Source organism: Pelophylax lessonae (assembly GCF_965119305.1).
Source record: "Pelophylax lessonae genome assembly, chromosome: 4".
Lineage (NCBI taxonomy): Eukaryota > Metazoa > Chordata > Amphibia > Anura > Ranidae > Pelophylax > Pelophylax lessonae.
In genome coordinates this window covers 301,495,392-301,510,095 of record NC_138771.1, presented here as the reverse complement: position 1 = coordinate 301,510,095, position 14,704 = coordinate 301,495,392, and the positions used below count along the sequence as shown (strand labels likewise).

At 38.4% G+C, this 14,704-nt stretch overlaps 1 protein-coding gene across 1 annotated transcript in view; it reads left to right on the top strand.

Annotated features, from left to right (window-relative positions):
* Positions 1 to 14,704, top strand: part of STAB2 (stabilin 2) — a 218,552-nt gene that overhangs the window by 72,533 nt on the left and 131,315 nt on the right. Inside the window, exons 12-21 of the mRNA XM_082254467.1 lie at positions 676 to 825; positions 1,802 to 1,945; positions 3,505 to 3,567; positions 3,652 to 3,768; positions 6,057 to 6,110; positions 7,778 to 7,858; positions 10,474 to 10,626; positions 13,922 to 13,984; positions 14,082 to 14,177; positions 14,596 to 14,682. Coding sequence (XP_082110593.1) covers positions 676 to 825; positions 1,802 to 1,945; positions 3,505 to 3,567; positions 3,652 to 3,768; positions 6,057 to 6,110; positions 7,778 to 7,858; positions 10,474 to 10,626; positions 13,922 to 13,984; positions 14,082 to 14,177; positions 14,596 to 14,682 — 1,008 coding nt within the window. The remainder of the gene's footprint in view (positions 1 to 675; positions 826 to 1,801; positions 1,946 to 3,504; positions 3,568 to 3,651; positions 3,769 to 6,056; positions 6,111 to 7,777; positions 7,859 to 10,473; positions 10,627 to 13,921; positions 13,985 to 14,081; positions 14,178 to 14,595; positions 14,683 to 14,704) is intronic.

Sequence of the window (14,704 nt, the reverse complement as noted above, 5' to 3'; positions counted from 1 at the left end):
ACAAAAAGCAGGGCAAAACACAACCAACGCATTTCAGAGGTGACACAATCCCTACCCATCAGGGCTGGAGAAAAAGTTTAAAATAACAAACATAAAAATGAAATAGTGATAAAGCACAGTTGCTACTAAATACTAAAATACTCATGTATAAAAGAAAAAGAAACTAGTTATAACAAAATGTCTAGTATGCATACAATACATATCTTTAGAACTAGACTGCCATACAGCTTGGCTGTATAAATAGGGATATAAGGAAGCCCCATTTCACATAAAAAAACACAGATTAAATAGGATGCATACATAGGTAACGGTCATTCAGACCGTTAAATGAAGACTTCCAAGAATGGCTGAACAGAATTTCAATTTGGAAGATAAATCAGCTCCCATATATTTATTTCTGCTGCCTATTTATCTGCCTCTCTGGAGTTCAGCTTTAAGATCAATTAATTTATTATCCATGTTGGGTTGTAATGATGACACAATGATGCAGTTTTATGGAATTTAAAATGGTCTTCAGGATGACTTGTAAAAGGTTTTGTAAAGTCAGGTTGGTGGACTTACTCGTCATTTTCCTTTTTTTTTTTTTTCAGAAAATAAAATGATTAGATCTACATTGTTAAGTTGCAAAATATAGTTTCATGTAGTTATAAAACCATTTTTGTTTTTCTATTCCAGATAAAAAACCTTGTTGCTAACAAAGAGAATATGCTATACTTTATCAAGCTGCACATGATTGCTGGCCAGCTGAATGCTGAAGATTTTAACAGCACAGATTTAATTTATACATTGACTGGAAAATCAGGGGAAGTTTCTGCTGGAGAGACGGTAAGATTTTGTTAGAATGGCTATAGATTGCAAATAATTGTTTCAGAGCAGATGATCAAGATTATGATTAGAAACAAAAGATCAAAGAACCTAACATGTACCAATGTCACTGCCAAGTGATTATTGTGATCAGTCCAGTGCTCAGGTAATGTATAATGATAGGCAGATGTTTACCAATCCATTGGAGCTATCAGACAGGTAGCCATAGACCCGGAGATCTCATTGGTGACTACATAACATGCCACCGCTTGGATTTTTGTTTTTTCTCCAGGCAGACACTTAAATAATTAACTTTAAAGTGGTTGTATAGCTCAGACATGAAATATGAACAAAGCATATCCCTGTATAGCGTGTATTTGTCTGAATTAAGAGCACAAAGTGTAAACTTTTGTCTGCTGCTTCATTCCTCTGCAATCAGGATGAATCAATTCTGACAAGTTTTCCTGACACCAAGAGAAAAATGGTGGCAAGGGAAGGAGCTCCAGCTCATTGACAGCTTCAGGTCTGTTTCTGTGTGCTGCGTGGAGGGAGTGTGTCCATTTCCCTCCAATCAGCTGTCAGAGCTCTTCTCAATGAACTCTGCAGAGTGTTATTTCAGATCTCCCTTCTTTCTGAACTCCTAGGCAAGCGTTATAGATTCTGCACTTTGAATTGATGTATAGAAGAAAGTACTCAGATAAACAGGTACAACTTATGTAGGTGGATTTGTTTCCTCTCCGTGTATCACCTGAAAAATTAATGACACTGACCTGAAACAAGTGTGCATATCAAGAGTTCTGACTGCACTCTGACTTTCTAATTGGTGTTCTGTTTCCAAGTTAGAGTCAGCCAGGCAGCTAGAATTTTTAGAAGATGGTATCAGTGGTAGCCCCCATTTACACTCAGTGTAGGTTCCCCAATATACTCAGTTTTTTATTCTTTCCCCTGCTTCAGCTTGTTGCTTTCCACTGCAATTTATGATTTTTGTAACTTCTAGGATAATGAGCTTAAAATAAGGATTCGTGGAAGCAAAAAAAGAGGCACATTTCTAGCAAAAAACTTAATAGCGTCCAATGGAATCATACACATTATTGATAAAGCCATGGATTTTGTGGAGCCAACTCTGGAAAGCAACAAAAAAGTAAGTTAAAAGTTTTTTTTGTGTGAGTTTCTGGTCAAAGCTTCATTGTTACCAAACCCTACAGTTTCATGTGCTTCATGATGATAGAAGAAAAAAAGGCCTGATAAACCAATTTGCATTTCTCTTATTAATCTCTCTTATTTACAACATGAACATTTTATAACATTTGAAAATTACCAGACTGCTTTCCATAAAAAAAAAAAAAAAAAAAGTTTGTTTCATTTTGTAACTGCTTGTTTTTTACATGCCTTGTGTATTTAAAAAGAATATAGTCTTTTAAAAGTAAGGCAGCCAAACAAGTTAATCAATTTGATCAGTTTGAATTAATTTGAATAATTTTAGTAATGTGTACTTTAAAGTGGACCTGAGCTCGAAAAGCGAAGTTTTGCTATGTTATAGGGAACATCAAGAAATTAGATAGTACTAAGCGGTTCACTGAAAATGTACCTTTTGTTTTGAGTTCCACACGAAAAGTCAAGTGCGATTCCTGGTCCATGAGGGTACCTAGGGCACTGTCACCTGGGACTACTAGTCTACCCAGATTCGGGGTAATATTTGGCAATGTCACTACTGTGTTGCTTGCTGGAGAGAAATCTATACTGCATATACCCTGTATATAATTTCTTCTAATTCATTCCTTCATTCATGTTAAGGGTCTTTTCTTCTGCATGTCTCCTTCTGCCTCTTAAATTTTTGCAGTCTTCGGGGTTCAGCAACCTTCTTCCACCTATGTATTTTATATGATTTTAGAGAAAAAAACAAATTAACTGCAGCAGTTTTTCAGAAAGACCAGTTGTTGATTGAAAACAGTGGGGTTGATTTTCTAAAATTAAAATGTTGAAAATCTGGTGCAGTTCTGCACAGAAACCTATCAGCTTCCAGGTTTTTTTTTTTTTTCAAAGCTTAATTGAACAAGCTGAACTTAGGCCCCTTTCACACGGGTGATGCCCTGACGGACTCCGTTTTGTTCAGCGGGGATCAATCCGCCGATCCCCGCTGAGCAGGCGGATGACAGCTCCGTCTCCGCTTACTTTTTAGAGATGGAGCTGTCAGAGCCCCACCCACCTCTATTGGAGATCAGATGAAAACGGACAGGTGGTTATCCAATCTGATCCTCCAGACAGATGGAAAATAGGGTTTCATCCGTCCGGATTTCACGGACAGGATCCGAATCGGATAGCAGCGGGTGTCAGCAGACATGTCTCCGCTGACATCCGCTGCTCCATAGGGATGCCTGGAGCATCTGATCAGGTCTGTCTGAAAAACTGACAGGCAGACCGGATGGGAAAGCCTTTGTGAAAGGAGCCTTAGAAGCTGATTGGCTACCTTGCACAGCTGCACCAGATTTAGTGACATGTCACGGTATGTCAGATAACCCTCTTGTTGGACTTCACCTGCAGGTTAGCAATACAAAAGTAAATCTCTCACTGAATTCGACTTAAAATCCACTTTGATTGCCACCTATCTGAATCAAGAACAGTCAGCATCCTTTTTGCCCACAACAGCAAAAGTAGAAAATATACGTTCCTCTCTTTAATTCTACTACCTATTTTTTTCAGGAAACAATCATGGAAATCCTGCTAGAAAATGGTAGATACAATCGTTTCAGGTCCCTGTTGGAGGTGAGTTTTTTCCCTATCTTCTTTCCCCTTCAGTCAAATATTGGAGTACTGCCACATTGCTAGTCATTTGCATTTTCTCCATAGAAATCTAACCTGGGACCTGACTTAGAGAAGGATGGGCCTTATACTGTGTTTGTTCCCAACAATAATGCACTTTCTGGAATGGAGAATGGGACTCTGGAATACCTGCTGTCGAAAGAGGTATAATCATTTCACTAAACCATCCTATCTGGATGTTACTGTCTATAGCAATTCTGGCCAAAAAAACTGTTATAAATAGAGACGACTGAATAATTGCAAACCAGCTCTTATACTGATTGGGGAAGAAGACTCCAATATCCAATGAACAAAATAACGGGGTGGGCAACTACATGGCAGATGAGATTTAATGTTGAAAAATGTAAAGTAATGCACTTGGGGGCCAGAAACCAGAAATCAAGCTACTCACTAGGGGGGAACCTCTGGGTGAGTCTAGGATGGAAAAGGACTTGGGGGTACTGGTAGACAACAGGCTTGGCAGTGGCATGCAATGCCAAGCCGCCGCAAGCAAAGCCAACAGAATACTGGGTTGTATAAAAAAGGGGATTCACTCCAGAAATAAAGAGATTATTCTCCCACTCTACAAGACTCTGGTCCGGCCACATCTGGAGTATGCTGTCCAGTTCTGGGCACCGGTCCTCAGGAAGGATGTGCTGGAACTGGAGAAAGTCCAGAGAAGGGCAACAAAAATAATTAGGGGAATGGAGGACATCAGCTATGAGGAAAGACTACAAGCACTGAACCTGTTCTCTCTGGAGAAGAGACGATTGAGGGGGGATATGATATCAATGTACAAATACTGTACTGGTGACCCTAGCATAAGGAACAAACTATTCAGAGAAAGGAGATACAATAAGACACGTGGCCACTCACTAAAACTTGAGGAAAGGCGGTTTAACCTTAAAGTGCGTAAGGGGTTCTTCACGGTAAGAGCGGTAAAGATGTGGAATTCTTTTCCACAAGCAGTCGTATCAGCAGGGAGCATTGATAGTTTCAAAAAACTATTAGATGGACACCTTAAAGACCACAACATACAGGGGTATACAATGTACGGTTAAAAGCAAACACACACACACATCATAGGTTGAACTGGATGGACTGATGTCTTTTTTCAACCTCACTAACTATGTAACTATGTAATGTACCAGACTAGTCACATTTTTACTTATAAATTCCCTACTGATTCTGCTAAGTGGCAAGATGCCCCCCAGATATAAGACCACCCTGTAAGAGAGCAAAGGCTCTCTGCCCCAATAGATGCCCCTTAGTGGGATCCACTGGAGATCCCATTTTTAACGGAAACTGACAAAGATAAAAAAAAGGGGCAGTCATTGTTGACCTCCTACCAATAATACCAGTTGCCTGGGTGTCTCTGCCTTCATTGACCTGGAATAGGCATTGAACAACCAAAGTCAGAACTCCAGATCTGCATATTTGTTGCGGGTCAGTGTCACAGACAGTACAAAAGATGCTGCATTAGCAACAGCTAGGCAAGCTTCACAATTAGAGTTTAGTGATGGTAACCTGTATAACCTTGTTCTTCCCCAGTAATAGCCCCAGTTGCTTAAGGGACAGATAGTTTAAGGCCAACATTAATAATAGGGAGAGAATCCCTGCTCCCTGAGTTGGAACAGGCCTAAAACTGAAAAAGTGTATTTCCTTGTTAGGTGCTATCCTCATATAGAAAATAGTATATGATGTATTTCCTGAGGACAGAAATGGAGACTTGTATGTTCTAAAATGGTCTCACCTGTCAAGACAAGATGTTTAAAATGCAGCATTTAAATAATGTGAAACAGTATGGCTAAAATAGCTTGTGAATAGAGCTTTCGCACCAGCTAAGTGTTCTCATACAGCAGGGATAAAGGTAGCTTAAAACTTATATGATAACAGGTTTTCACTGGTTATGGACACTTGTTTGCAGATAAGGTAGACTAATCATCCACTCTATTTACCACTACCATTGTGTGGTAGTGGTCTGTGCTGTTTTTTTTTTTTGTCCCATCATTAAGTTATGGTGGGAAAGATTTAACTATTAATGGCTTATTTTACATAATTAAAGGTGTATATAAAAATCAGATGATGGTCAAGGGTGCAGGAAGTCTGAACTTCAGAGGACTTTTTTTATAAATGTGTATGCTCAGATTGTGTGCATGTGCATGTTTATTTTTGTAGATGTGGGAGGGGGAGAGAATGATTTCCTCGATGCCATTTTATCTCAATGAAAAGTAAAAGCGATCCCCAGGGAAATTCAGTTTCCGCTGTTTAGTTCAGCAGTCAGCTATGAAATGCTATCAGGCAATGCCTAAAAACACACAATCAATCCATAATACGACTATAATGCAGATGAAAACTTAATAGTTCACAAGTCCAACCATTAGCACTCTTCAGTCCATACAGTACTATTACATAAATGTGTTTTTTTTCCTCTTTTCTTTGTACGTAAACAGGGTTCTTGGAAACTTTTAGAACTTATGAGATACCACATTGTCTCATCTGCTGAGGTAAGTCTAATTGTTAGATAATTAGTAGCAAATCAGTAAAATTTACAGCTCAGCTTACTTGTCAGTTGCCAGGTGTAGATGGTAAATATTGATGGGATAGTTGAAGCCTATCAAGATCTTAACACAGAACTAGACTCTTCTCTCCTTACAGCCAATGGAGCTGCCATCGTAGCCTCTGTTTCATCTGCAGTTGCCATGGTGTTTCACATATGATCAGCTATGACACCAGACATTTGATGGCATGACAGTTTGGTTAAGAGCAGAACCAACTGTGACAGTTATCGATCACATCATGCCTGGAATGTAACTGTTTTTGGAAACTATTAGATAGGTGTAGTCCCACTTTAACAATAGAAAATATACCTGCATGTCTTGTAGGACTTCTGCTGTCTATCCTTTAAATGTGGGAGGAACAAGTGATGATATCTTCAGAAAATATTGGGTGGCTGTATTTTTTTTTCCATTTAGCTTACCCTCTCTGAAAATTATTGGTGGTTCTGTGTAAATTAATAAGTGATAGAAAAAGGCCAGTGCTAAAAGAAGTGTGTTACACAGTCTACAATTCAACTGAGTATATAAATCATTTTTTACTGTATATGAAGCCAAAAGTTCTTTTCTTGTTTTGTATAAAACGTGTGAGGGTTAGAACTGTTTTTAATGGCTCTCTGTGTCCCCACTGGGTAGATTCACCCTCACTATTGGTCCTGGCGACCATTGTGTTAGGTACAGAAAGTGATGGAAAAATAAAAGCTGTAACACGAACAGGAGGTGAGAGGAAATCTTCTAAAGGGGACACCTGTTGTGATGACAACTGTCTAACAGGGCACATTATTAGGACCGAGCTCCTCTTACTTCTTGCTGTGTTTGCTTCCAAAACTTAACAATTTTCCCTTAAAGCTGAATTCCAAGTATGGTTTGTATTTGTTTAGTTACATTGGTCCAGCTTGAACCAATGTAAGTATACATATTCCATACCTGTGGGACTGCTGTCGAAACAGAGAAGAATTGTAGTAGTAACCGTTACTACAGTGATGGCTGCAATCTTCCAGGTCCCATGCTGGCCACAGAGAACACCTTGTATTTTTTTTTCAAATAATGCATAGCATTCTCTGTTTGGATTTCTAGTCAAGGTGTGATGTCCACCTCATCCAATCAGAGAACATTTGAATTAATTGAGAAAAATGCAAAGTGCTTTTTGAGTGGTGATCTTGGCAAGCAAGTTACATAATTAGTCTGGTTGAAAAACAACACAAGTCCATCCAGTTCAATCAATAGAAGGGGGGGGGGGGATTATACAATCCTATATACAATCCTTTAGCCACAGTTGATCCAGAGGAAGGCAGAAAACCCAAATAAAGCCTGATCCAATTTGCTCCAGCATGGGGAAAAAATTATTTCCTGATCCCCCAAGAGGCAATCGGATGTTCCCTGGTCAGCTGATTGAAATGGGACCTGGAAGACAGCAGCAATCACTGTAGCAGTGGCAGTTACTACAGTGATTTCCAACTTTCACAGTGATCCCACAGGCATGCAATATGCATATTTTTGCATATTTACATTGGTCCAAGTTTATTGTGTGGAGATTTTCAATTTGTTTAGTAACTCAGACTTTATTGGTTTTCCATTATCTTTTATAAATATTTGATCATCATCTTGAATCTTTACAGCTGGATGTTGCGAATATCATATCATCCACTCAGATTATGAGTATGGCAAACCAAATGATCCAGTTTAATACAACCAGTAATGTAAGTAGTAGAATGTTTCTGTTCATGTGTAGCCCATTAGGATGTAATTGATGGTCATTACCTTTCTGTTGTCTCCTAAAAGCCTATTAATAAAATATATTTTGTATAAAATGTGGAACTGACACATTTATTTGGTCTCCTAAAAGCATATGAATAAAATATATTTCATTCATATTTCCACAATAAAAATGCTAGTGAGCACCAAAAGGTATGAGACTTCTTGACTTGGAAGTCGCTCATTATCCTCTTTTAGAAAAGGGGTGAATGAACCCTTTGCCACAAATACATATAACTACAAGTCAGGGAGAATATCAGGATTAACAAAAGGCATGTGCCCAAATAAGAAATCAGTGACACTATTTTTTGAGCTTTAAAAGTCACGTAAAGTGGCAACAGGCACCAACTGTCTTTCTCAGCTAGAGATCTGATTTTCTATTTCAATAATGTTTATTGATTTTTCACAAAGATATATCAGTGATACAAATGAAAAAAAAAAAAAATACCTGACCATGTGCTCAATAATACATTGGTATGCAGCATACAGTCAATAGGATAAAACCATGCTAAACAATTTTATCCCGAACTCATCAGAGTACAAAAAAACACTGTGACCAACCAAAAGAATATCCCCTGTTAGCATACTGTATGTAAGTCCAGAAGTTTGGATTATTTCCATTTGAGTCTGGCCATTTCCATGCATAAAAGTGAAGAAGGCTCAACAAACTAATAGTTGCTGAAGTAGTAAGAAGGCTCTTCACTAGACCTAAATAGATTTATATAGCAGGTTGAAATCGTATAGTCATGAGATATGAAATAAAGTTCATGAATCATGATGGTTCTCCAATGTGCCAAATTCATAGTAAAAGTCCACAAAATCTGCATAAAATGACCTTGGCCCCCTGAGCAGTTCAAACAAGTTTAGGAGTTATCTGAGGAGAATTTAGCTGTCCTAGCTGCAGTAAGGTATGCCCTATGGACAAATCTAAAGTGATTCAAGCAACCTTTGGATGATAAAAAGGTTGTCAACACAAACATACTCCCAGTCATCCTGGTCCAACATTGAAGCATTCATCAACCATGTATTTCTGCACACCGAGAGCAACTGGTTTGCATCAGGAAATAACAACTGATAGACATTGGATAGAGGTCTGGCAAGGCCTCCACTTCTAAGGATCCAAATTGTGCAAGAAACAGATGCTGGAGTTGAAGATATCTAAATAGATTGTTTGGGAGCTGAGTTTTTTTTTTCTGAAGTCAGACAAGCCAGAATTGCTATCATGAAGGATATCCCAGTAGTTTAAATCCTCCCTGGTGCCTACACTACTGGATCAGGGACAATTTGCATATTTTTAGTAGCCTATGATGCCCATACTACTGGATGAGGGACAGTTTGGAAATGAGAGAAAGAAGGATTCCTTCAATGGGAGAGTAGGGGAAATGTTTCCAGTATCAGAAGTGTAAAGTGCCTGTAAGTTTTGCATACCTTTATGGTGGCTTTCATATACATTGTGAAATCATAAGGTGCTAGAAACTTATTCTATAACAATTTCTGTAATGCTTCAAAAGATCACAGCTGTCCTGCCTCCATAATTACAGAAGTATCATTAGCCTCCTTAATGAACCACCAGTAAGCAAACATAATTTGGCCTGTTGTAGTATTTCCTGAAATTCAGCAGGGCCAGGCCCCCTGCAGCCAAGGTAGCTGTAGGATTATTTTTTATACCCTTTTAATAGAGTAACACCATAAAGTGATGAAATCATTGTGTCAATACATTTAAAATAACTTTCCAGAATCGCATTGCCAAGCAAATAAACAAATACAGATAGGATCTTCATAATTGGGTTAACCCCCTCCCAAGGTCAAGTTTTTCCACGCCTGCCAATTTTTTTTTAAGGAATACTATAGGGACTGATGATTCGGGGGTTGAGATTTAAGGATTAGACCCAAGTAAATTGTGAAGGTATACATTATCTTTTATGTTTCCCTACGGAATGGACCTAGGTCTGCTAGAAAGAGTACAAGATCATCAGCTTGCAGTGCTTTTCTGTCCTTTAGGCTTCCCACTCTCAAACTACAAATAATCGATGAGGTAGGAGTAGTCACCACAATCAGACTTCCAATCTTTCATGTAAATCCAGAGCAGGTGCTCTAGGAAGGAAGAGCAGCCTTACTGTCTGAGAATAACTTCAGTGCTTCTGCTGTAAAATTAGAGAATTAATTGCTCCACAGTGTCTGCAGCTAAAGGACAGCGAGGGTTTATTAAAGTATGTTTATATTACAAATGTCCATAGCCTGGCCACAGGTTAACTTTAATTTATTCCCTTGACTTGAACTAAGGTCCAGTACAACTATTTTTTTTCATTTACCCTTCAAACAAGTAACATTTGTGGATGAGCTGGAAAGAGTGCCCATACATTTTATGTCCTATTTTTTCGAGCCTATTAAATTCTGTAAATGAATTGTTATTGTCATGTTTAAGCATATCATGTGTGTGTATCTATATGTACACTCAAAAAAGGTAATATATTTTTTCCATGAAATAAGAAATGCGATATTTGCAATTAATTACATTTAGTTTTTATTTGACCCATTGTTTTACCATTCTGTCTTAAAGGGACAAATCTTAGTGAATGGAGAAGAGGTTGAAGAAGCTGATGTTGCTGCCAAAAATGGCCGCATTTACACACTGGATGGTGTTCTCATTCCACCCTCTATATTGCCCATTCTGCCTCATAGATGTGATGAGACTTCATATAAGATAATACTTGTAAGTATACTACTGGAATAATAAATCACTTATATTTATTTCATTAGGGTGCTTGGCCACTCTACCACTTTTCTTGGCAAAAAAAATAATCACTGATAGTGAACTCTGATTTATGTTTCTCAAATCTATACATACAATAAATACTAATGTATAACTAAAGTCAATTTTTTTTAATGTGAAAACCCCGATTTATTTTTATATGTATATTTTATTGTGGCATTTCCCTTCACTTTCTGTCTTGTAGACTCAATAGTAAGTAAGGGGAAATTTCTCAATTTTTACTGGTGTTTCCATTGAAAGGTTTTCCATCCGTAACAACATTTTAATGAAGGTATACTGGACAGCCACTGAAATATCTAGTGAATATTTAAAATGAACAAACACACCAAGAGCAGTTTTGATAAAAAGCATAAAACAAAACTTTACTGGACATCAAAATACATAAAGCTTCTTACACATAAAAGTTACCATAAACGTTACAACAAATAACAAGACTTAAACATACACTCCCATTCCCAATATCCCAAAGAAAGGTCAAATACTTAACTCTGGCAACAGCTTACACTGGAACAGGACAATGAGGAGTTTTTGCTACATGCTTTCCTTCTAGAGCTCCAACACAAACCTCCCTTCCCAAATAACAGAGACTACCCACAGGATGTAAATATTCCTGTTGACCACTCACAGGTTGTTTTGTGATTGTAGTCAGCAAGTCATGGTTGCACTTCCCCCAAAACCACATGGTCAATTTAATATGCGGCAGCCATCGCTACACACAATGTCAAAGGTCACTAAACCACCTGTGGGTGAGAGATATTATTACACATGTATGGGAACATTTGTCATGAATCGGTTAAAAAATATCCACAACTGATACAATCCACCTGTTGATCCCATACATAGGCAATAATTAAAATTAATTTCTACTTCTTGTAGGGGACTAGCTTTCCTCAATTCTTTTTTCCCTATATACAGCACACACATCACACAATTCATAGTTACAAAACTATGCCTACAACATGCACAAGCTAATAATCATCAAATAAGCAGGTACAATGTGTATTTAATAAATATCCTAAACAGTTACTTAACTTCCTATTATGGAGATAGAATAAAGATATAATCATTTTGGTTCTTTGCTCAGAGTCTAAACTGCTTTCTCCAAAGTCCACAGATCAAGTCTAAAACAGACATATTGTTTCTTTTGTGTTCCAAAAACAACTCTCCTTTGTCTGAACACATGCTTGTTTCAAAAGTCTTAAACACTACCTCCCCATACTTCTTGTTCCTCTATTTAGCTCCTAAACCAATCAGACTGGTTTATTTGTATTTTAATGGGGGGAACCTAGCTTCTTAACACAGAATCTAACAAATATATTTGCTATTAAATCATCAAATATCCATAGCAACGCATTCCACCTCTTGACTTTTATAGGATTTTCAATAGCTCTTAAAGCCTTTCCCCAGGAAAGGGTGAAATAAACCCCCCGTGTTATAAATGGGAGAAAAACATTCCCTTTCGACTTCTGGGCAATCAAAGTCCCTGGAAGGTGCAACATTACTTTGAGCAGGGTTAGCAATGTCCTTGGCAGTCTGTGGAAAGAAAATCCAGATGATGAAAGTTCTTTTTCCTCCTACTGGTCATAAGGAAATGCTCAGATGAAAGTCCACTCCAATTTAGCCACTATCAGGAAATCATCCGCATCTTCCTCAGGCTCTTATTGGATCTTCTGGTCTGCCTCATCCCATCTGGCTTGATCATCTGCTCTGCCTGCTCCACTTCTCGAATCTCAGTACCTTAAAAGAGTAAGAGACAAAGCAGATTATATGTTCATTCCACCTGTGCCAAAAAACATAGCTCACTGCTTACATTTCTCAATCTGCCCATTTTTAACTGCAAATCTATTGTAAGGTGCCCTCTGTTGCCTTGAAACACTTTCACGGAAAGGCATTGACTTCCAACGCAAAGTATAAACCTGAATGTCTCTTCGTGCTGTCCTGCCAACACTAGCTTGCTGTTGTCCAATCTTCACAGCATGACAGTATCAAGCAAAATGCCCCATTCTATGACAACAAAACACTTAATGTGACTGAATCTACCATTCCCAACCACTTACATCCACCTCCCAAACAAAGCTGGTGTAGGACTCCCATCTATTTCCTCTCTAGGGACCCCCGCCTTAAGTAAATCAGTCCACTTGTGTCTCCTGAAGACCATGGGCCTTGCCTTCCTTGTATCTGACTCCAGTTGGCCATCACTATTTGAGCTGATCCTCCCGCTTATGGAAGTAACAGTGGCACGTGTCCTACTTCTGCTTACAAGGTTAGGGCTTTTGTCCCTTGTTAGGGCATCATTAGACTTGTTCATGAGGACTGCACACCGCTCATTTTAATCTTCAGCTCTGCCTACAAGAGTTTGAACACACTTCAAAGCCACTGCAGGTTTAACTTTAAATGCGCTATTTCCTAAATCATTTGCCTTGCTTGCAGTGTCTTCCAAACATTCGGTCACCATTGCAGGCTGTTCCTTAAGCTCTGTTTGGGTATAACCCTTAACTACTTAATTTAGTTCATCACGAGCACTATTCCGCAAACCATTCTGTCCACCATGCTCACGATTTATTTTTATTTTTCTCTGTGGAGTGATTAGTGGACGTGCCTGACACTCATCCAGATCATCACTATCATCAGAATACGACACATACTCATCATCTGAAGACTAGAGCGTGTCTTCAAGATTCCATGTTGATTACATGAAAGGAATTGATTACACCCTCTATTCCTGTTCTGGTGCCAACTCAAAATTTTGGTTTCACTCCCACTTTCAACACTTGATGATGGTGGTGACCAGGCAAAATAGGGAGGGTGAAGCTCCATAACAAAGACAGTAGTAAAAACCTGACAGGTTACTAAACACTAACTGCTCTATCCAAAAGTAAAATAGATAAAGAGGCAGTCCATATGTAGTCCATATGAAGGCTATCCAGCCTGCACCTGGTAGCTAGCAGCTCATTCTTTAAAAAGTCTGGATATTTATGTCTATTGCCCTTTACTTCCACAAAATCCTGGGATATCTGGGCTTTGCCAGTATTGACATACTTTGACTTGTGCTGCAGTGATATTACGAATAAATCCACCTTTGCACATGCATACCTTACAATCTGCCCCTTTTTGATTTCTGAATAGAAAAAAATAAAATCAGATGGGGAATCATTTTCTTACCATGGACAAGTAATACTTCATTTTTCACATTTCCAGCCTTTTGAATAAATGGCAATATGTTGTTTTCTACTAGGGAACATGTACCACCTGTAGTATGGTCCTCTTCAGTAAATGCCCAGAGGGATCAACTACGACAGTAAGAACCTTTATTTTTACATCTTGATTGTTTTACATACAGTATCATACACTTCTAGAGCATGAACTAATAAAGTACATTTTTCCTTTCTTTGCAGTCACTTTTTACACACAAATGTCTCTACCAGAGCTCTATTATGGGGAGTGACTTTCCCAGCATTGGCTGCTCTAGATACTGCAATGCCACTATTCCAGTAAGTATGTGTTTAATGAATAACAATGAGAGGTCCTACTACAAAGGCATCCTGTCAGGATAGAAATATAAGAACAGCCATTGCTGACTTGTTTTTGAAGATACAGGTCTCTTCTACATTTTAGTGGGTCGATAGGCTCAATTCACAAAGCTTTAGCACAAGGGGTGGGCAACCTTGGAGAGGTGGAGACTGATCTGAACACCAGAGAAGAGATCAAAGATCACTAGGGTGCATCTACACTTTTTATTTTTAAGGAGATAACCTAGCAAGACCCCGTTAAAAGTCTGATATTTTTAAGGGCTTACATTACTAAAACATTTCTTTACCACACATATAAAATGTTGTATAAAGCACAAACAATTACATTGGCCACTGGCCATTTTTATGTTATGCTCACTTTATTTTAACTTGATCACAGGTTCCCAAGTGTTGCAAAGGGTTCTATGGCCCAGAATGTAAACCTTGCCCTGGAGGTTTCACCAGCCCATGTTCTGGAAATGGAGAGGTAAATATATTATGTATAATGA